Genomic DNA, 23,413 nt, shown 5'->3' on the forward strand with positions numbered 1-23,413 from the left:
AATTTTTACTTTCACTCGCACAAAACCTACCTCTTCCAACACTTTCTTTCCTAAATCCATTTGAGCTTGCATCTGGAGTTGGATTAGCACCACTTCGAAATAATTTACAACTGAATTGGACCTGACAATGAAAGCTGGCTCCACAGACACATACATGCAGTAGATAACACTCCACAGTTGCCAGCAACCTTGAGATATCTCGCTCAAATGGCCATTCTTCAGGTTTGAGTCTTGGTAATGTTGATGGGCTACATAATTGAGAGAGTAACTCTGCTTCTATTGATCTCACATTCCTAAATACAAACTTACCTGTTTGCTTCTCTAGTGCACAAACTAACCTTCAATGCTGTTAAGTGCATTGCATGATCAAGCCAGTACTCTGTTGAAATAGAAAATGTGGTCCTGCATACATTACAGGACACTGATTTGAATTTTAAATGTGTGCTCACAACACTCTGGTGGGCATTCTGACACCTAGTGATAGTCACAGCGGCTTTGGGAACAGGACAGTAAGTCATTCACCACCATCTCCGAGGCACTATAGTCCTGTTTCTGCCACAGTGCAGGCGTTACCCCAATATTGAAGAATGCAGAGAAAGAAAACCATGCAAGTTCCAACACAATAAGGCAAGTAAATGAGTGAAGCTTACCTGTTTCCAGCAACCGCCAGCAAGCACCTTAAGGACTGTTGCTTAGGCTGCTCTAGACCCTGAGAAACTGAGTACAACCTACTCTACCGAGATTTTGCTAAATTTGATATTAGGTTCTTAAAACAGGTGCTAGGTCCTGATGAGCATTGTCCAGGGGCCTTTTGCCTGTTTCAGGCAGGCACCCCGGACATTGGGAAGCTGCCAGCAAATAGCTTGGCAGAGGTTGTGCTCATACTTCTCCCTGGAAATTGGGAATGATGGTGGATTAAACCCCCCTCCACCCCACGCCACAAGTGACGCTGCATCTTAAAAATAAAAAAAAACTCAACACAACGGAAACAATGGAGGGAAATTAAATGTGTAATATGAAAGGTGGTTAGTAAAGGTTGCCACACCAACAGCAGTTCAAATAAAACAGAAACAAACTCACAAACTTTATAAATGCATGCAGTGTTTTAGCAGGCTAATCCAGCAGAAGAGAAATAAAGAATGTTTTGAGTTCTGCTTCACTGAGAAATTAGTGCTGGTGAAAAAAAAAGGTAAAAAGATAGTTGTTAGGATTATGGAATCATAAAGTGAAACAGTTACCACACATTCCACAGTACAATGTAAATCAGTGTATTTTTGGTTTAATTCATGAAAGGTCTTGCATGCTGTCGCACACTTCCTGTTACAATTCAATGCCAGGCAAGTTAAAAAGAATTCTCGGAGCCCTGAGCACCAAGGAATTTTTGGGGTCTGCCACATATTGCATAAACCGCATTCCGCCACCATCCTCCGCCCCAGCGCCCCCACCCCGCAGCAATCCTGCTTCCCGTGATGCATGGTGAAATGGATGAAACAACAGCCCCATAGAATGGTCACAACCATAAAACAAATGGCATCACAATATATATGGATGGCACGGTGGCACAGTGGTTAGCACTGCTGCCTCACAGCGCCAAAGACCCGGGTTCAATTCTAGCCTCGGGTGGAGTTCTATTCCACTCGGGTGAAATTCTAGTCTGTGTGGAGTTTGCACTTTCTCCCAGTGTCTGCGAACGTTTCCTCCCACAGTCCAAAGATGTGTGAGTTAGGTTGATTGGCCATGCTAAATTGACCCTCGTGTCAGGGATTAGTAGGGCAAATGTGTGGGGTTACAGGAATAGGGCCTGGTGGGATTGTGATTGGTGCCGACTCGATGGGCTGAATGGCTTCCTTCTGCACTGTAGGGATTCTATGATTAAACAAAGGGAACTGATCTAACAGTTAGGTGCAGCTTTTCTGTATTATGATGAGTTTACCTGGCCTCGGATGTGGCTGGACCCCCCAAGGACACTGCAATAATCATCCCTTGCTTTAGTATAAAATTATCCCCAGTACTTCCACTCGTAACACTTAATGGGTGGGCAAAATTATTCAAGACAAATTTAATCAGCTCATCTATTCAATCATGTCTAACTGGATCATTCTTGGCTGTGGTTAACTTCCATTCTTGGCATGATTTCTCAAAAATGTCAGCAAGACACATTATTGTTAACTCTGGCTGGACAGTTTCCAGATTTCATCACACCACCTTTCATCTCCCACCAGTCTGACCAGTCAAACAACCTTGATTCTTGCATGTTCAATATTGTTCATGACCAATAAATAAAATTGTTCACAGAAACTTAAAAAAATACTTTTTCTTGATCCCATCGTCAGTTTTCTGCAAGAAAATATTGAAGATGGATCTTTAGTTCATGGAGACTACCGGAGAAAGATGGAAGTTTATATTATATCCACTCGAACCAACAATACCATCCATACATCTTCAGTAATGTTAATTGACTTCTTTCCCAGACTGCCATACCCAATCTGTACAATCCGTGTTGGTCCTCTAATATTTTAGATTCTGCAAGTTAACACCCCTTCCCCCGCCCCCCAACTTTAAAACAGTGGGACCCCATCCCAGAGTTCCTATATCCCTATATTCCCCTCCTCATCCCTTTCAACATGTCTTCTCCTCATGGCAGCACAAGGCTGGGACCTGTTGCATTGGGATCTCAGCTTAAGTTTAGGCATTCCTAGTGGACACCTATTGAACCTACAGAGCAGCAGTAGGCTGGGGCACCATGGATTTTTAGGACTGTGTACTGTCAATTAACTGGTGGCCCTACATTGTCTGGAGTGGTTCCATTCTCTTCCTTGCTTGCTCTTGTATTGGAAGCAGCTTGCAGCCCACTTATTTAGTTGTCATTACCACTTGTTCATTTATTGGTTGGTTTCCTATCTGTTCAGTTGTGAATATGTTGCTGTTTTACAAAAAATGGTGTTTCAGCAAATCAAATGCAAGTGTGATGCTTTCAACCGCAGCACTTTGAATTTGACAGATGCTAAGGCAAATCTAAGATCTAAATTTAAGTAGATAAATGTAAGTCATGTGTGAGTAACTGTTTCTTTGAGTAGTCCATCCAAGTACATATTTTATAGCACACTAAATCTAGGAAGGATTTATTAATTTGAAATAAAATAGAGAAAGTGCAACATCAGTCCATGCTGAGGTCAGGCTTTGCATGCAAAAAAAAAAGTTAGCAAGCAACTTGCTGTAGCAGTAGAGTTGTAGACAAATCTATTGGAGCATTTCTCACACAACTCACAGGGATTTGGTGTTTGGTCTCTTCGTTTTGGGCCATTTCCGACGCTGATATTGCCTGGTGTTTAAGCAGCAAAGACAAAGAAAAGCTTAGCATCTCAAAATACAAACTCAAAAGGGAAACAGTCATGGAAGTGCTGATGAATGTAACCTTCTTGGTGACATTATGGACCTCTGAGATACCAGTTTCCATATTAAGATCTGGGATGCAAATTCAACCCACCCAGACAAAGAATCAACTGAGAAGAATCATCTTAAAAATAGAATGTTTTCAATACTTACTGATAACAGTCTTTAGCTAACGTCTTATCATACCACATGATCTCCCACATTGATAGCTCCATGCTTATGCAGAAAGGATGCTTGCAACTCTGGATGGAGCGATTGTGGAAGACAAGTAGTTTGGAACAATGATGCTTATTCTGAGCAATAAAATTGTCCCCAAAATACATTTGTAGGTGTAGAAGCATTGGTTATTAACAAGATAGATTGATTATTTACTACTTTCGCGACATGGACACAGTGAAGTACATGCTCACGTGGAAACAGTGTGAAATTATTTGTAAAACAGGATATGAGTGAACTTCTTTTTTTGTGAACACTGAAAAGTGTAGCGCCATCTGAGAACCTGTTTTTAAGTATTAAGAAACGTGCATAATGTTGATGATAATGGAAGGCCAGTCATATACTGAACAAAACAATTTACAATTTGGAAGCCTAAATCTTCAACTGTCCAATTTTACTTGGAATGTCCAATTTTGTGAATGCATTTCAATTCTGCTCTGTGAATTGACATCCCTGATATTTGACGCCGTGGATCCCAAGATTTCCATTTACAATTAGGAGTGGCGGGGGCGGGGGGGGAGGGGGGAATCATGCAAGTCTGAAATATTGAATGTGTTTTTGTTTCCTTCTCAGGAATTGTATTTTGTTTTAAGGATTAAATTAACCTGGACACAAGTTGGGCTAAAACTATAAATCTATTTACAAGGAACACATTCACAATTTTGCAACGCACGAAAAGCAGACATTTTCTCCCAAAATGTTAATCTTGTTATCTTCATTAGCGTGAAAAAACATTTACTGGGCCCTTAATTTGCATTTTGAAGATTAAAGTCATTAGAAGAACAAGTATTGGCATAAAACAGAATATTGGGTAAATTCATGGGCTACTCATAATGAAATGAACTGTCCCCAATTTTAAGGGCATCTATTTCTGTTGGCAGGTAGGGAGATATAAGAATATATTGGCCAGAAATTTACCATTCCACCTGCCATGAAAATTGGAGCGGGCAAGGGGCGGACCATGGAAAGGTTCAAGGACCCCCGGCAGGATTTTACAGTTCGGGATGAGCAAGGCGATAAAATTCTGCTCATTGTCTCACAGAATATGATTGTTATGCCTGTGCTTTCCTTTTCTTGAAGATTGGTTGGCGCCAATGGTTATGATAGGTTAGAAATTATGGTTAGAGGTACTTGGACAAAGGCTTACCATACCCATATGTTATCCCTTTGTCTATTGTTTTAATGGGGGTATTAAGCCAGGTTTCAAATAGTGAACAGAAGAATATTATATTAAACGCTTTTCCACTGAATTCAGCAATCATTTTCAGTCTGATGTTAACTGGAATTAAGATGGGAAGCAAATCATAAACTCACCAGAAATTGCATTATTTGGAAGTGTAACACCAGAAAGAGGATGTCTAGATTTATTTACATAATGAGAACTTAATTCTTGAGAACATATATGTTAAAGGATTCCAATTAATTTGGGCATCAAGGTGGAATTCAATGAAGGAAGGAAGGGAGAAGGTGTTTAAAGCGGGGAAATCAAGGCTTGGATTATGCTCTGAGGTGTAAGGAACCTGCAAATGTTGGGGGTGAGCTCATCTTTGATTGGCCCGCTAGTTCTGCTTTAATTTTTGAGGAGGGATCTCCACTCCTCAGAAACCTGCCAGCCAATCAGTGACTGGCAGCTCTGTAGTACCAGCATCTGGTGGCTACTGTCGGTACTGCAGGAGACGCAGGAAGAAGAGAAGCCACAAATTCTCCAAACCCTGGGTAATTCAAGGTCATGATGTGGAGATGCCGGCGTTGGGCTGGGGTGAACACAGTAAGAGTTTTAACAACACCAGGTTAAATCCCAACAGGTTTATTTGGTAGCAAATACCATTAGCTTTCGGAGCGCTGCTCCTTTCCACTCCATCTGATGAAGGAGCAGCGCTCCGAAAGCTAATGGTATTTGCTACCAAATGAACCTGTTGGACTTTAACCTGGTGTTGTTAAAACTCTTACTGTATCCAAGGTCACACCAGAGCCAGGCTGGCAGGGCTTGGTCAGGTGGTTGGGGGCACGCTGGGCAAGGCAGGGTGTGGAGATGGGAGTTGCATGTGGGGAGGGTAACTCTGGGGTGAGAGGCCTCTGATAGGTGTGTGTATAAAATATAAGTGAGCTGGTTAACCAACTGACATCATGCTTATGTTAATAACTCACATTTGGTTATGATAGGTTAGAAATTATGGTTAGAGGTATTTGGACAAAGGCTTACCATACCCATAGGTTATCCCTTTGTCTATTGTTTTAATGGGGGTATTAAGCCAGGTTTCAAATAATGAACAGAAGAATATTATATTAAACGCTTTTCCACTGAATTCAACAATCATTTTCAGTCTGATGTTAACTGGAATTAAGATGGGAAGCAAATCATAAACTCACCGGAAATTGTATTATTTGGAAGTGTGACAAATGTGATAGTTTCCAAATATTGAGTGGAAACCTAAGGCCTGGATGAGGGCAAATCGAAGACCTGGGAGAAGACCACTGGAGGCTTGGATGGGTGAAGAGGTCAGAGGATTGTGGGGAGAGATTCGTGGCCTGAGGGTGTGGGGAGATTGAAGGGCTGGGGGAGTGTGTTCAAAGATCTCTGGGGTTGGGTAGAAATTAGTGGCCTAAGGGATTAGTCAGTGGGGTTGGGGGGAGGATAATCAAAGGCCTTGGCGAGGTGAAGGGCATATTGGTGTCTGATTGTGGGAATTGACAAGATAGGTCTGCTGAATCCAGCAGGTAAATGGAAAGGCATTTACCTCATGATCCAGCAGTCACTTGCCTCAATATAGCTTTCAGTTTTCCCGAGACTTTGGAAACCTGGCCGGTCAGGGTTAAATTTCAAATAGTGAATAGAAATAAGGCAACAGTCTCATTGCAGCATTTAAAGTGCAACCCATATCCTGCTGCTTCCCATCTTGCCTCAATTGGGACCTGGGTTCTTGCCCAGGGACCTGGGTTCAATTCCAGTCTTGGGTCACTGTCTGTGTGGAGTTTGCACATTCTCCCAGTGTCTGTGTGGGTTTCCTCCGGGTGCTCTGGTTTCCTCCCACATTCCAAAGATGTGCAGATTAGGTGGACTGGCCATGCAAAATTGACCCTAGTGTCGGGAGATTAACGGGGTAAAAAAAAAAGTGGGGTTACGGGAATAGGGCCTGGGTGAGATTGTGGTTGGTGCACACACGATGGGCCGAGTGGCCTCCTTCTGCACTGTAGGGATTCTAAATCAAGAAGTTGACAGGTTGGAAGGCATTGGGGTGGGGGGGGGGATTCAGATTTCTAACATGATAGACCTGGGGCCCAACCCAAACCTGACCATTTCTGAGACTTAAAATTCCACAAATACCGTGGCTGGAATTTTCTGGCTGTTCATGTCTCGCCACCACTGCAAGCGGGAACGGAGAATTTGCCACTCAGCCAAATCTCCGTTGACTACTCACCGGCGTGAACGGCCAGAAAATTCCAGCCTCCACCATTGATTGCAAATAGGCAGAAATATTCGTCAGTAAAAATAAAACTCTATTAGATGAAAAGAAGCGAGAATCCTTTAGATTAAACAAAGTTACCTGTACTGATTGAAGTTTTCTTCATCTTTTCCTCCTACACAGGGAAACACAGCAATTTTGAGAACAATTAAGAGATCACCAACCATGCTTACATTTAAACAGTGACATGTTGCTTCACACAGAATGGACACAAATGCCTAGACTTTCACTATGGTTAAGATCCCATCGTGGAAAATCATAAATCCACCCCTGAACATTGCACTTTCCATTCTCGTAGGGGTGGGGCACATTTCATATATACTTATTTTATGGAGGTAGCTGTACATTTAAGTCACAAGCTGCCTCCACTCTCATTGGATTTTGGTAGCCTAGGAGTATGGATCCCCAAGTATGTAAACATGTTGTGGGTTCATTTATTGAGATTAGGCACATGAGAATAGATATACATTGGTATAAAGCTTAAATACATTAGAGGCATATGTGTGTGTGTGTTGTACTCAAAGGAAAAGTGAAACTAAGACTGAATCACATAATCTCATGCAGATACCCCTAATAGGCATATTACAACACTGTTCTGGACCCCTTCTGCCAAAGCCTGAAGGTCCTGCTTAGAAAAACATGGGGCAGCTGGACCCATCCTTTTCCAAGTGTCTCCTCGGTGTGACTTTCTGTGCATTCAAATGTAAAGTGAAAAGGGACGTCAGCCATTTAGATGACAATGCTCTCATTTACATCTGTGTGCTTTCATACACTCACAATTTTCACCACACCATCCATGATTACTAGTAAGGTTTGTTGGTGAAAATGGTTCTACCACACGCTTGTTACCATGCATGTTATGGCTATGACTCCAATTGGCATGCGGTATTCTGTGACCACTGACAGCCCCTACTAGTCCCCCCCCCCCCCCCCCCCCCCCCCCGCTTAGTCACTGTTTTGCTGTGACAGAGTGGTCAAGGGTCAACCTGATAGATGGGTGGCAAGAGGGCAAGTGGATCGGATAATGAGCATGGCACTGTTCATCATTTATCCGCCCACTTGAGTCTTGGCAGCTAACTGCATGATTGCATAATATTTGTATCAGGTAGTAATAGGCAAGATGTTGCCATCTCCATGGCTGTGTCTTGAGAATCCACTCTGTGTTTTCACTGGTTCAGTGGAGTACACTTTGATTAGGCAGCAACAATGACAATTCTCCCACATGGAAAGCCCAGGATGGGCCATTTGTTCCAGGGTCAGTTAACAGTTGGACATTTTTAAAGGTCAGGTTCAAAGCTGTCTCCGCGCATCTGATCTGGGAGCAGACATCTGGGCCAAAGTAAACCAAGAAAGAAAACAGAATTGGGAATAATTAATATGAGCTTGGAAGCATTGATTTTCTCACATATTTTCAGCTTCTAGGTTCAAATAGAATGATCTATTGCTCCAAACATTTAGCTAGTTCACTGAAAGAGTGCTGAGATTTATAACAAACTATTTCGCCCTTTGGCTGGTTTAATCCCTGTGGAAGTTAATATTGATGTGATATGGGAAATGAACTCCACGTCTAGTTAATTATTCTGTCAGTGTCATCCATAAATTTTAATAAGGGCATTAACTTCTGAATCACTTGTACCACCAAGTTAACAGCTCCCTGATGTAATTACCATAATTAATTTGCACTCAACTACAATATTTTAACTGAACTATTAACCAGCCTTTCATTTTCTACAGTGTGTTCCATAAATTACAAACTTAAAGACCATGAATAATTAATTCTTCTCACCTGTTCAGAAGTAAAATAATTAATTTTAAGTATAAAATCTCCAAGATGTGGTAGCCATCAATGCATGCACCATAATGAGAATATCAAAAAGTATCTGTACCTGTGTTCATATTCCTGGTCCGTGGGTTACACTGTTTAAAGCCACGGCAGGTTCGTAATTCCATAAGTTGTACATGTAACTGGTTCAAAACATCTCGATCCAATGTGTTCACTGCATTCATCAGCTAAAAATGGAAAATATGAACTTTGATTAAAGGGAACGGCAATTATTTCTGCATTAAAATAATTTAATTTGGACTGCACCACCGGGGTTGACACATCAGGATCCCATTATGTATTGGAGGGCACATGCAGTCCACCCTGGTAAATGCTCATTTCCCTGGCTTAAAGGATTACTATTGTATTAGCCACAGTTCAGTGCTGGCGTAATTTTTCAAGAAGCAGTTTGGGAGACTTCACCGACATTGTGAAACAGGTCTCATATTCATAGAATCCTACAGTGCAGAGGGAGGCCATTCGGCCCATCGAGTCCGCACCCACCACAATCCCACCTAGGTCCAATCCCCGTAACCCCATGCATTTAACCCAGCTAGTCCCCTGACACCAAGGGGCAATTTAGCATGACCAATCCACCTAACTCATACATCTTTGGACTGTGGGAGGAAACCGGAGCACCCGGAGGAAACCCACGGAGACATGGGGAGAACGTGCAAACTCCACACAGACAGTCACCCAAGCCGGGAACTGAACTGAGGTCCCTGGCGCTGTGAGGCAGCAGTGCTAAGCACTGTGCCACCATGCCGCCCGAATATTATTCAGTAATTAAGGTGTATCAGAACCCATTTACAAGTTAGTTCGTTTGGAGGATGTCTGTCCATGTTAGCTTCATTCACAAAATCTGTCCACAGGGGTGGACAGAGGCTGTTGGTTTGCTCATGTTTTCAAATCTGTTTTCCAGGCAGCATTGATCAAGTTTGTGCAATTATAACTTCGGAAAGGTTCTTCAAGGTGAAAATTCTTTTAACAGGATCAGTATTTTTGCCATTTAAAGCTCTGTCCAAGACTGCAAGAAACTACAAAGGGTTGTGAATGTACATTACACAAACCAGCCTCCCATCTATTGACTCCATCTACATTTCCTGCTACCTCAGGGAAGCAGCCAGCATAATCAAGGACCCCACGCACCCCTGACATTCTCTCTTTCACCTTCTGCCATTGGGAAAAAGATACAAAAGTCTGAGGTCACATACCAACCGACTCAAGAACAGCTTCTTCCCTGCTGCTGTCAGACTTGTACCTTGGGCTGATCTTTCTCTTCACCCTACCTGTAACTGCAACACTATATTCTGCACCCTATCTTTTCCTGCCCTTCTCCCCATGTACTCTATGAACGGTAGCTTTTGTCTGTACAGTAAGCAAGAATCAATATTTTTCACTGTATCCCAATACATGTGACAATAATAAACCAAATAAAATCAAGTAGATACAGCAATACAGACAGTGCCAAGGGTTGTGAGGATTGGAATAAAAGTGTTGAATTTTTATTTACTTGTAAGGGGTGGGGGGAATCCAAATGGCAGAGGGAATTTGGCAATCAGGACCACTGGAACTCCACTGTGTGCACCCACGTGCATGGTGTTACCAATGTGTTCCCTGCTGAAGGGCCAGTCTTGCTTAAAAGGTTGGCCACCAGTTGGAGTGCGGTTAGAGAGGAATGTGGGGAGGGGTGCATGGAGATTGTGAGCAAAGGCCATATGGAGATGGAATAGATATATTGGTCAGAGGTCTGAGGGAGAGATTTGGAATTCTGCGAGGATAGGTCAGATTATCAGAGGCCTTGGGATGGGGGGTAGATGGGGGCAGAGTTGGGGAGTGGTCATCAGAAGCCTTGAGGAAGTCAGGACCCTGAGGGGGATGCTTGAAGCCACAGCTGCAGTCCAAGTCAGCGGTTGGAGAATAGCCCTTCACGTGTCTGTGATTTAACTAAGACCTACCATCTGTGTTCTTAGCAAACAAATTCTGCAGTCCATAAATTTCCTGTAGGTAAATACCTATTTCTGAAGTCTCAATGATAGCAGTCACAGAGCTTGTGATTAAACATTGTTTTGGACTTGGTCCCTCACTTCTTTGCAATACCCCTGCAGAGACATGTGAACATTCCCACTCACTTCATGGCTCTTTGTGTACAAGTAGACATGGCAACGAGTTGTATGAATTACTGCGTCTGTATCAAGCATGAGTCAGAACATTATTAAGCATTCCCAACACTGAAATAGGTTTGCCCAACAAGTCCATTCCAGTGTTCATGATCCACATTAGCTTCCGCCCACCCATCTTCATCTAACCCCATCAATATATACTTATATTACTTCCTCCCTCATGTGCTTATCTAACCTCCCCTTGAATGTATCTATATACCTTTACTCCCTACGATAGCGATTTCCGCATTCTATCAATACACAGGATAGAATTTTTCTTTTCCTGATTTTCCTAAATTTATTACCGACTATCATATATTTACAAGCTCTGGTTTTCACCCTGGTTTCACCTGCAAGTGGTAACATTTTCCCCACATCTAACCTCTCAAACCATCTCATAATCTTGAATATTTTGATTAGGTCACTTCTCAGTTCTCTCTTTTCTGGAGAAAATAGCCCAGGCCTCTTAAATCTTTTCTACTAGGTTATAACCTTTCAGATACCCTCTGTTGTCATCCTGGTAAAACATTTTTAGATCTTCTCCAGTACATCTATATCCTTTTTATAATATGGAGACCAGAACGGTTCACAATACACCATGTATTAATACTCAAGTATTATAAGCATTAAGCTGATCTTTTGCTACACCCTAGCTATGACTGTAACACTTCATTCTGCACTCTCTCCTTTCCTTCCCTATGTACTGTATGCTTTGGCATGTACAGCGCACAAGAAACAATACTTTTCACTGTATACTAATACATGTGACAATAATAAATCTAATCAAATCAAAAAAGTGTGGTGTAACCAAGGCTACAGTACTAACTCCCCAGTGCAGGCAATTAGTAACTTTTAGTAAGGGGCACCGGGTGATATTCGTAACTGAAAGGGAGCAAGTGAACGGGAGAGGATGCCACAAACAAGGGATTGGTATCCACTGGGCCTGTCTTTAGATGAAAGTTGATAGACAAGCACAAGGTATTAGGTTCAACCTAAGTGTCACTATGAGCAACCTGCAGAAGGTTTGTGCAGCAGACCACCTCGAACATCACTGTGTCCTGTTGGAGGGATTTGCTGAAATGCAGAGTACCATTAATCTAGTGTCAATTCATGGAGCAATAATTATTTTCATTCAAAACAGCTGCTTAGCCCCCGCACAGATTTTGCTGCAAGTTGCCAGCTTTTGCGAAAATCCGAAAATTAAGCACCAATACTGGGAGGTGACTTGGGTTGTTTTCATTCAATGCCATTACCCTGGACAGCCAAAGTCGTTGCAACATTTCAGATAGTGTCAGTGGAGCTGATGATCCATTTTACCTGGTAAGGATCCGTGTTGAGGTCAAAGTACTCCAGGAAACCTGTGGCAAACTCACAGAACAGGAAATTGTGGGTCTCATTGTAGGTCCTCAAGCACCAGTAAGTGTTGTTATTTGCACTGGTACAAGCACAGAATGGTCCCACTAAAACAGGAGATAAGTTTGATAAAGAAATAAAATGTCAGTTCCAGATATGTGATGATGGCACGCACCTCCTCTTTAGTACTTCCATTTCTTTCAGACTAATACCCAATATCAGCTTGTGAATGAACCAATATTTCCTGACATTGAAGATCTAAGTCAGATCTAAGATTCAGCTCCTGCCAAAATCCTTACTCTTGTCACCTCACTCAAATTGAATTTGTTTAAACTTTAAACTCCACTCAAGTTGAATTTGATGATAGGTAACCTGGCTCTTCTGCTTTGATGATGTGGAGATGCCGGCGTTGGACTGGGGTAAACTCGGCAAGAGTTTTATCAACACCAGGTTAAAGTCCAACAGGTTTATTTGGTAGCAAATGCCATTAGCTTTCGGAGCGCTGCTCCTTCGTCAGGTAAGTGGGAGTTCTGTTCACAAACAGGGCATATAAAGACACAAACTCAATTTACAAAATAATGGTTGGAATGCAAATCTTTACAGGTAATCAAGTCTTAAAGGTACAGACAATGTGAGTGGAGAGAGCGTTAAGCACAGGTTAAAGAGATGTGTATTGCCTCCAGACCGGACAGTTAGTGAGATTTTGCAAGCCCAGGCAAGTCGTGGGGGTTACAGATAGTGAGACATGAACCCAAGATCCCAGTTGAGGCTGTCCTCATGTGTGCAGAACTTGGCTATCAGTCTCTGCTCAGCAACTCTGCGCTGTCGTGTGTCGTGAAGGTCGCCTTGGAGAACGCGTGCCTGGGCTTGCAAAATCCCACCAACTGTCCTGTCCGGAGACAACACACATCCCCCCAACCCGTGCCCAACGCTCCCCCCACCACACCGCCAAGACCCGACTACCTGCAAAGACTTGCACTCCAACCACCACCCCGCAAATTGAGTCTGCGTCTCCACATGCCCTGCCTTGTGTACCTTTAAGACTTGATTACCTGTAAAGATTTGCATTCCAACCATTATTTTGTAAATTGAGTTTGTGTCTTTATATGCCCTGTTTGTGAACAGAACTCCCACTTACCTGACGAAGGAGCAGCGCTCCGAAAGCTAATGGCATTTGCTACCAAATAAACCTGTTGGACTTTAACCTGGTGTTGTTAATACTCTTACTGTCTTCTGCTTTCAGCCAGAGCTGAGCTCCAAACCTCATATTCCCCCCATCAAAAGTATTTCCTTCCATCAATGTCTTCCAACTGTCTCCACTGTTATTGAAGCACTTATCCATGTTATTCATAGAATCCCTACAGTGCAGAAGGAGGCCATTCAGCCCATCGAGTTGTTCTTGGCTTTACATTGGAATTAATTAATTCTCTCCTTGATGTATCCCTAAGTTGTATCCTGCAGAAAGCACAATTTGATTAAAACTCCTCATTTTATTTGCCCCGAATCCTACATGTCTATCAACCTTATCCTTGCTAACATTCACCCATCTTCACCCTGACAGTCATTTTAAGCTCTTCATTTATAAATTCCTTCGACAACTCATCTTCCTCTATCCCCAAAACCTTCTTCAATCTTATATATTTTCCTGTGTCTTAAGTCCTCCAACTTTTCCTTCCGTGCACCTATCCTTACTCTATTTCATTCTCAGTGGCAAGGGCATCATTCACCTCAGCATGACAGGGAGGCGATGGCCTAGTGGTATTATCGCTAGACTATTAATCGAGAAACTCAGCTAACATTCCGCGGACCGGGGTTCGAATCCCACTACGGCAGATGGTGGAATTTGAATTCAGTAAAAAAATATCTGGAATTAAGAATCTACCGATGACCATGAAACCATCGTCAATTGTCGGAAAAACCAATCTGGTTCACTAATATCCTTCAGGGAAAGAAATCTGCTGTCCTTACCTGATCTGGCTTACATGTAACTTTAAAGCCACAGCGATGTTGTTGCCTCTCAACTGCCCTGGGGCAACTAGGGATGGGCAATAAATGCTGGCCAGCTAGCGATGCCCATGTCCCAAGACCGAATTTAAAAAATGACTCTGGAACTCATCTCGAAACCTCCTATTTTGCAACCCCTCTCCCCATCTTTAGTGGTCTTCTTGAAGCTTATTCATTTGAGTATGATTTAGGTCCATTCTCCTCATGCTTTCACTACACTTCAGCATCAGTTTAATCCCATGTGAAATCCCTTGGACCATTTTCTCCTTTAAAGGTGCATGTAAATGTAAGTGATTCTTGTTCTCTTCTGGGTTTACTATTGGAGCTGCTTTATGCAAGTCTGATTTAGGTCAGCCTGGTTCACTACAGCTCAGTTTAGATTGCAATCTGCTGACCTCTAATTTTCTGCCCTGTGAGCTTACATGTCCAATATGGGGGCGTCTGCCAGTGTTGGTTGTCGTGTGTGAAACAGGTGAGGCCAGGCATGCTGCATGTATCGTTATTTCTCAGCCTCTTCAGCATTTTTCGCAGCTTCTTTCTTTTTCTCTCATCCTTAAACATCCAGACATTTTCGTTCTTATCCTGGTTTCCTTTCCTACAGTTAAGAGCAGAAGAAGGAACAGAAAGTTAGAATACGCGAATCACTTTGACCTATGCTTTTAGACACTCCTTTCTAATTGAGGGATGTGGTGGGCAGCTTTAATGTTATTTAGTCTTTTACTTCTTGTACTCATTAACCAGTGTTAATACTTTTGGATATTCTCAAGATCTGATAAGTTATGTTAACTGCACGCTAATTTAAATGGTAACTCAAAATATCTTCTACCAATGTGTAATAGTAAGCAGATATTAGGAGGTGGGGTGGCCCTATTCGGGACAAAGAAAGTGCTATATATTTAGAGGGGCAGGGTGAGGTCAGAATACTTGATGTGTATTTTGTATCGGGGTTTACCAAGGAACAGGATGCTGACAACAATATCAGTGGAAGTGAGGCTGGGGCGAAAATAGATATAAAAGGATGTGGGAGGTTACTGAAGGTTGTGGGAGTGGAGATAGCAGAAGGGCTTGCCATAATTTTCCAATCTTTTCTGGATACAGGGAGAGATGCCAGATTGGAAAATTGATGATGATAAACCCTTGTTCAAGAAAGGGCTTAGACCATTCCTAGTAACTGCAGGCCACTCAGTTTAAGATCTGACTGTGGGTAGGAAACAATAATCTGGGGGAAAAAAGAGCAGGCATTTGGAGAAGTTTCAATTAATTAAGGAGAGCCAGCATAAATTCTGGTAAATTCTGCTAGCCTATCCTGTTGACATCAATTGGTTTGTCACATCTCGAGGTTTGGCTCTCATCAGCAAATTTAGAAAACAGTGGTCCATGCATTGATCCTTGGGAAACACCTTGGGTAGCATCCTTTCTTCTGAAAAGCAACTGATAAAGGGTAGTACAGAACTCCTGGTATAAAGGTCCTTGTTTTTAATTTATTATAGTAAGTAGACTAGGTTAAGGAGAAGATTACAAATCCTTATATATAGAATAAGGATTCAAATTGTGCCTAATACAATATATGCAAAGGTATTATCTATTAATCACATATAATCATTAATAATGAATTTTTAAACAAGTATTGTAACTAAAATGTAGTTTTAAATGTGTTTGTGAGTCTTGGCCAAACAATGATCCATTTGCTCAGCATGGTGGGAAGTAGACAGCAGCAGACATGCCACATTCTTTGAGACAATGAAGCATAGTGAGCAGTTCATTCTTATCAGCATGGGTTAGGCATCTGCAAGTTAATCAGGGGTCAGGAATGAATGGGAGTATATTCACAGCTGGTTAGCAAGAGACTGGTGCTGTCTCTTGGGCTGCTAAGAAGGGGCTGGATTTAAGCAAGAGAACTAACTCCTGTACCAGTTAAAATATGCAGATGTTAACAGTAGCCTTGAACATACTGGATTTACGTAGTTAGGCTTTCTAGTAACGAGGGAAGGATTTTCAGGTACAATGGACTAGTAAGCTCCTATTCCTGCTGACAGGTGGAACATTATTGACTAAGGTAATACTGTGTAATATTGTAATTAGGCCCTCCAGTTTGGATGACAGGCTGGGTGGGGAATTGAAGTGTTCAGAAGAGTACATCAATCTCACATTTGTATTGTTACAACAGAGAGGATAGTCAGAACTGACGGTCTTCTCTCCTGATGCATGCATTAGTAATAAACGTATTTTCATTTTTTAACTACATGCTGTCTTTTATAGTCTTTGTATTGGTTGAATGAGACCAGCTGAGTACAAGACACGCTAGTGAGACACCTCAGAAAATTCCTCTTACAACAACCATTTACTGTGTGACTCACCAATACCTGTTATTAAGCCTACTTTTATCCAAGCTGACACTGACCCTCCAATTCAATAGTCTCAATTTTGTTAGCTAACCTTTCATGTGGTACTTTGTCAATTGCTTTCTTAAAATCCATAAAGACATTATTCGCTGCATTTATTTAATCAGCTTTCGCTGTTCCTTTATCAAAACTTAAATTAGTCAAAAATGATCTGCCTTTTATAAACTCTAGACATGGAACTTGGTTCTAGACAGACTGCAGACATACTCCAATATCTAATTTATACTTGTTCATTAGTACTACATCTAAACAGGTTACAGAGAAGGCACATTGTCCCTAGGCATGATTTAAACCTCTCTTTCTCAAGAGTCTCACACATGACTGACTAATGTCAGTGGTACACCATCATCCACATCATACATTAGCATTTCCCATCTATCAATCGTTTAGACATTTGAAGGTGGCAGGGCATGTTGAGGGAGTAGTCAGCAAAGAATATGGGATCTTGGGCTTCATAAAAAGAGGTATGGAGTACAAAAGCAGGGAAGTTATGCTGAACTTGTATAAAGCTCTGGTTAGGCCACAACAAGAGTACTGCATCTCATTCTGAGCACCACATTTTAGGAAGAATACAAGAGTCGTCGGGAGAGTTCAGAGATTTGTTCGAATGATTCTGGGGATGAGTGAATTAAGCTACAAGTTTACGTTGGAGGAGCTGCAGTTAATCTTCTTGGAGTAACAGGAGCTTCAGGGGAGATTTGAGAGAGCTATACAAGATTAAGACCGATCATGAGAGCTATACAAAATAAAATAGACAAAGAAATCTGTTCCCAAAAGCTGATGGTACAATGGCAAGGGGTCATAGATTACAGGCTTTGGACAAGAGATGCAGGGAATGCGAGAAAGAAATATTTTGCACAATGAATGATAACAACCCCAAACTCATTGCATAGGAGGGCAGTGGAAACAGGCAATGAATGATTTCAAAAGGAAACTGGATAGGCATTTGAGGAAAGTAAATTTGCAGGGGTACATGGATAATGGAACTGACTGGACTATGCTACAGAGAGTCGGCATGGCCTCAGTGGGCCAAATGGCCTCCTTCTGTGCCATAATGATTCTATTATATGAACATCTCAGGTTTTCAATTGCTTAAATAGTTCGAACTCATTTGCAATGTAACCAAACCAGTTTGTACAATAAAGGTTTACTGAATGGGGTTGACAACTTTGTTTAGCTTCAATATTTTGCATAAAATTCTTTGAAAACGTTCTGAAGTAATTGGTGTTTATTTTTCTGGTTTCATTTACAAACAAGATGATTTTGCAAGATTGGAAATCTAAAACAACGATTTAAATGTTTGTATTATTTTAACGCAATAGGCTTCTCATAGTCATCAAGCCAAATGTTTATGGCTAATTTGTGACTCTATTCCTGGAGAACAGCTGGTGGAAGCAGCATTGAGGTTTGAGAGACAATTTTTAATGGCATATTTGTGTCGCTCTAAAAATTGAGCATAATAATAATCATCATAATTATCTAAGTATATATAATCTTCTTAGATTTAATGTTGTTGAATGGGACAGGAAATTTCAGGCATTTGGGGATAGATTCTTAACTTGCACTGACGTAAAACCCATAGTTAGAGAATGACTGCCAGTTTTACATCTGGGAGGCAGACTGTAGAACAATCCCATCGACAGGCGGGAATTGGTCACTTTATTAACAATCACAGATTTCATCCTCCGTGACAGAGAAGCTTTAAGCATTTTTCAGCTTCACTGGACAACATATTGTGCAATTGGTTTTCTGATCAATAGCTCATAAACACATCCTTTTAAAACCCTCTATCAAGTGTCACCACATCTTGCCTGCAGGTCCTCCCATCTTACAACACCAGAAAAAAAAGGGCGAGTGATCAAGTCTGAGGAGGACGAGTGGAACGTATCCTGCACCAAAAAAAAGGAAATTAGGGGCGGCGCAGCGGTTAGCACTGCTACCTCACAGCGCCAGGGATCCCCGGGTTCAATTCCAGCCTCGGGGTGTTAGTGTGGAGTTTACATGTTCTCCCCATGCTTTCATGGGTTTCCTCCAGATGGTCTGGTTTCCTCCCACAGTCCAAAGATGTCCAGGTTAGGTTGATTGGCTATGTGAAAGAGCTCCTTAGTATCAGGGGGGCTAGAAAGGTAAATAGGTGGGGTTATGGGGATAGAGGCTGGGTGGGATTGTTGTCAGTGCAGGTTCGATGGGCCAAATGGACTGTAGGGATTCAATAAATTTTTTGAAGTTATCGTCAAGACCCACGTGGGTACACATAGCAATACCTTTTACTTGGAGGAAGTAATTGGAGTTAAGAGAAGTTGTTCAATGTGAGAAAAGATGGAGGATAGTGAATGGAGAATTTTTGCTGGATTAAAGGAAGTAGTGGGGCACCATCAGACGGCACAGACAGAGGGTGGAGGTGAGGATAGGTTAGATGTCCACGGTGAAGACCAGAAAGTTAGTTCCCGCTCACCTTCTTGCCTCAACAACTTCAGAGCATGAACTCTCCCCTCCATCTTCATCCCATTTCCACTTATTTTATTTCATTCTCTTTCTTCTTTTCATCTCATTCATCCATTTTTATCATCCTTCTTTCTCGTTTCCATATTTCCACTTCTCCATTCCCGCTCTACTTCTTGCATCCCCGCCCCCCCCCCCGAAACAACCCCCCACCCCTCTCCCTTCATGCCAACTGTCTTAACCATCTGTACCTCTGATCTGCCATTCACACATTCTGATCCCTTAATAGACACTTTTAGCACCCTTTTATCCTTGGGCAGTGCCAGCCTAGCCCCCTGGCACTGCCCATGGGGGAAACTGGCAATGCCCAAGGCACAGTTTGGCACTGCCCACTGGGCATTGGGCAGTGCCAAGGGGGCAAGCCAGAGGGGGTAGGAACTAATAGGGGCAGGAATGGTGGGGCCCAGCTGCCACTCTGCCAGAAGATTGCAGGCAGAGGGAGGGAAGGGACAATTGGGGCTGGCCATCCAGGTTAGAGGGAGGAATCGGGCTGTCAGGGTGGTCGGGAACACCAGAGATTGGGAGTCAGGACTGCGGGGGTGGGGAGCGGTTGGGGAGATTGGAGCTGGCAAGGTGGCGGGGCGGACATTGGGGCTTTCCTGGAGATGTTCGGGAGGCCAGCGATCGGGGAGTGGTGGGGGTCAGAGGGGCAACGATGTGGGGGTCACAGGGCTGGCCAGTGATTGGGAAGCTGGCAGTGTGGGCCACTGTGAGTGCGCCGATCTCCACTCTGACAGATTGATGCATGCGCAGTGGCCCGCTCAGCGCTATGCTGCTGGCCCCTCGGGCCGGAGTAGGCCCCACCCCTGGATTTTCAGAGTGAATCTCGCTAGGGCACTCTGCAGTGCTGAGACTGTGGAAGATTCATCCTGAAAATCATGCTAAAAAAAATCAGTTGGATTTACTCCACTTTTCACGTGAATTTCGCACTTGGAATTTTTTGGGGAGAATCACCCGCAAAGTCTTTGATCACAGGGAGGAAAAATCTGCATTACAGTTCATTTATTTATGTCACACTCAAATTACATCCTCACATTTTTCCAATGCAATTATAAACCATTACCATTTTCAGGCTAATCTGCAGCAAAGATAGTTGTTGAAAGGAATCTTTTTATAGGCAATTAGGATCTCTATAAAGATACATCACAGATTGTAGTTCATTAATGGTCTCATCCATACATCTCATTGAATCATAGAATAATACAGTGCAGAAGGAGGACATTAGGTCCATCAAGTCTGCACCGACCACAATCCCAACCAGTCCCCCAGCCCCACAACCCCATGTATTTATCCTGCCATTCCCCCTGAGACTAAGAGGCAATTTAGCATGACCAATCCACCTAACCCACACATCTTTGGCGATTGGGAGGAAACCGGGGCACCTGGAGGAAGCCCACGCAGACACAGGGAGAATGTGCAAACTCCACACAGTGACCCGAGGCCAGAATTGAACCTGGGGTCTCTGGTGCTGTGAGACAGCAGTGCTACCCACTGTGCTACTGTGCCGCCCCCACTGAGGCTTGATAGAACAGTGCCCAGAACTGCATGACCACGCAACTGCCCACTGCAGGACCATCCATCGCAGCCCTATTGTTTTCATTTCCTAACCCTACTTAAAAAGCTTTGTTGGTAACTGGACAATTGAAAATCTCAGAAGACATTGCATTCGCTGTCTCGCAGCCCAGAGGCCTTGCTGGAGAAGTGGAAGTCAGGAGAACATGTCTCTGTCCTCCTGACTCCTTAAAACAGGTTTAAGTAACCTGTAAAGGTGTTGATTGGTAAAGACAAATTTGTTGGACTACTGAATAATAAGATGTGTGTTTAAATGTTTGATTAACAAGATTACTTAGTTGGATATCAAAGAATTGATTTATTTACCCTTTATGTAGTCTAAAATATATCTGCCCTAAGGACTTGAAAATTCCATTTCAAACTTTTTTTCCCAAAGTCTTAAACAGCCTATTGATATTTTGGCTCATGGTGCGTGACACATGACATTCCCTATGACAGGACAGCAGATCATTAGGAGTGGAAACATATTTTATTTTAAACTCAGTGCTCTGGTGAATATTTCTAATTTTCTTAAAATTTTGCCCAGTTCTGTTACAGACTAAAATCATTGTTGTCAACAATAGTGGACAAAAGTATTTATGGGAGGCTTCTCTCATTATTATTATTCACAGTAATTTTTAATCTCACGTGCTATAGGAATAATTGAAATGATGCAGTGGCTTCTTTAGTAGCAAAAACATTATTCCACACATGATGGCAGTTTAACTTTAAAGCACTTTAAAAACTTTAACTTTAAAGGTTTTAAGTGTTAGCATGTAGTCAAGCATCACAGAAGCAACAAGATATTTTCTGCTTAATATTTAGATGAGGACTTCAGATCATTTGCAAATAAACAACTCCAAAGCAGCAAACAATTCCAACCACCACGTTTAATAATGGATTTAATTTTCAACAAATCTGATTGTGAAGCTATGCCATTTAACTGCGTCATTTCTGTGGGTTACTTGATCAAAGCAGAAGCTAATAAAAACAATTGCTAAGGTTTGGATTCAATTGTTCGTGGTGATTAGACAAACGGTCCTGGTCCCCCCATGCCGACACTATAGTTAAGAAAGCTCACCAACACCTCTAATTTCTCAGAAGATTAAGGAAATTTGGCATGTCAGCTACGACTCTCACCAACTTTTACAGATGCACCATAGAAAGCATTCTTTCTGGTTGTATCACAGCTGGGTATGGCTCCTGCTCTGCCCAAGACCGCAAGGATCTACAAAAGGTCATGAATGTAGCCCAATCCATTAAGCGAACCAGCCTCCCATCCATTGACTCTGTCTACACTTCCTGCTGCCTCGGCAAAGCAGCCAGCAAAATTAAGGACCCCACGCACCCTGGACATTCTCTCTTCCACCTGTTCCTTCAGGTGGTCACGTACCAATCGACTCAAGAACAGCTTCTTCCCTGCTGCTGTCAGACTTTTGAATGGACTTACCTTGCATTAAGTTGATCTTTCTCTACACCCTAACTATGACTGTAACACTCTGCACTGTCTCGTTTCCTTCTCTATGAACGGTATGTTTTGTCTGTATAGCGCGCAAGAAACAATACTTTTCACTGTATGATAATACATGTGACAATAATAAATCAAATCAAATCAAATCAAACCAAGAGGGTGACCCTCCTCAAGCCAATGCACACCCTGCTTGCAAAAGGTCAGAGAAGGTTAAAGTGGGATGGAGAGCTACGGTTTGTGAAATATTTAGATCCATGGTAAATTGGAGCTTTGAGGTATAAAATTGAAGTACAAAGGAGCTGATCTTATGGAAAATATCACTGGACATTTGGGACCTCTACAATAGCATATTACTTAGTTATCAAAGTTAATAAGGAACTTACTTGAAGGGATGATTAGCTCCTTTATGCTTGAGCTTTCCTTTCATTCCCTTATGTTTGGAGGGAAAACTACAACAAAGAACACAAAGAGAATGGCACAAACATATTTTGTATGCAATGTAAATAGCTGCGTGAATGGTTAATCACATGGTTCATCATTATTATTGACTTCTTATCCCATGTAAAGCATACGTTAAGAGTACATGGCAAAAGTTATGGATGCTATTGAAAGCTATCTGTTGCTGTGACCTATAGCTCTACAGCATGCCATTCTTTAAGAAATGATTGAATATTACGAATGACCTTCCACCAAGTTACCACATCCCAGGCCCCATCTCCAAGATTACATTTTTAAATATTGATTTTACCAGAAAGCATTGTTGTACACATGGGTACCAGTAATGGACTGGTTGTGAGTATACCTGTTGCTACAGGATTCTGCAAATGTCAATTATACCTGTATTTTTTGAAGTCACCACCATCACCAGATTAAAACACAAAGACATAAGAAATAGGGGCAGAAGAAAGTTACTTGAGCCTGTTTCACCATTCAGTATGATTATGGCTAGACATCTACCTCCAATCCATTATCCTGCCTGGTCCTCGATCTCTCAATTCCCCAGAGAGATTGAGACTGAGGTTGATAGATTTTTGAAAATACTCAACGATGGAGTATCCACATTTATCTGTGGT

General features: G+C 42.3%; 1 protein-coding gene across 2 annotated transcripts in view; it reads right to left on the bottom strand.

Annotated features, from left to right (window-relative positions):
* LOC144508528 (extracellular sulfatase Sulf-2-like) overlaps positions 1 to 23,413 on the bottom strand; it is a 347,976-nt gene that overhangs the window by 8,385 nt on the left and 316,178 nt on the right. The window contains exons 17-22 of one of the 2 annotated variants that reach the window (XM_078236520.1): positions 22,724 to 22,789; positions 14,837 to 15,009; positions 12,375 to 12,517; positions 8,960 to 9,083; positions 7,155 to 7,188; positions 3,269 to 3,322 (exon numbers count right to left, since the gene is read on the bottom strand). In XM_078236520.1, the coding sequence (XP_078092646.1) occupies positions 3,269 to 3,322; positions 7,155 to 7,188; positions 8,960 to 9,083; positions 12,375 to 12,517; positions 14,837 to 15,009; positions 22,724 to 22,789 (594 nt within the window). The remainder of the gene's footprint in view (positions 1 to 3,268; positions 3,323 to 7,154; positions 7,189 to 8,959; positions 9,084 to 12,374; positions 12,518 to 14,836; positions 15,010 to 22,723; positions 22,790 to 23,413) is intronic. The other variant, XM_078236521.1, reaches the window with a different exon arrangement.

Source organism: Mustelus asterias, chromosome 20 (assembly GCF_964213995.1).
Source record: "Mustelus asterias chromosome 20, sMusAst1.hap1.1, whole genome shotgun sequence".
Lineage (NCBI taxonomy): Eukaryota > Metazoa > Chordata > Chondrichthyes > Carcharhiniformes > Triakidae > Mustelus > Mustelus asterias.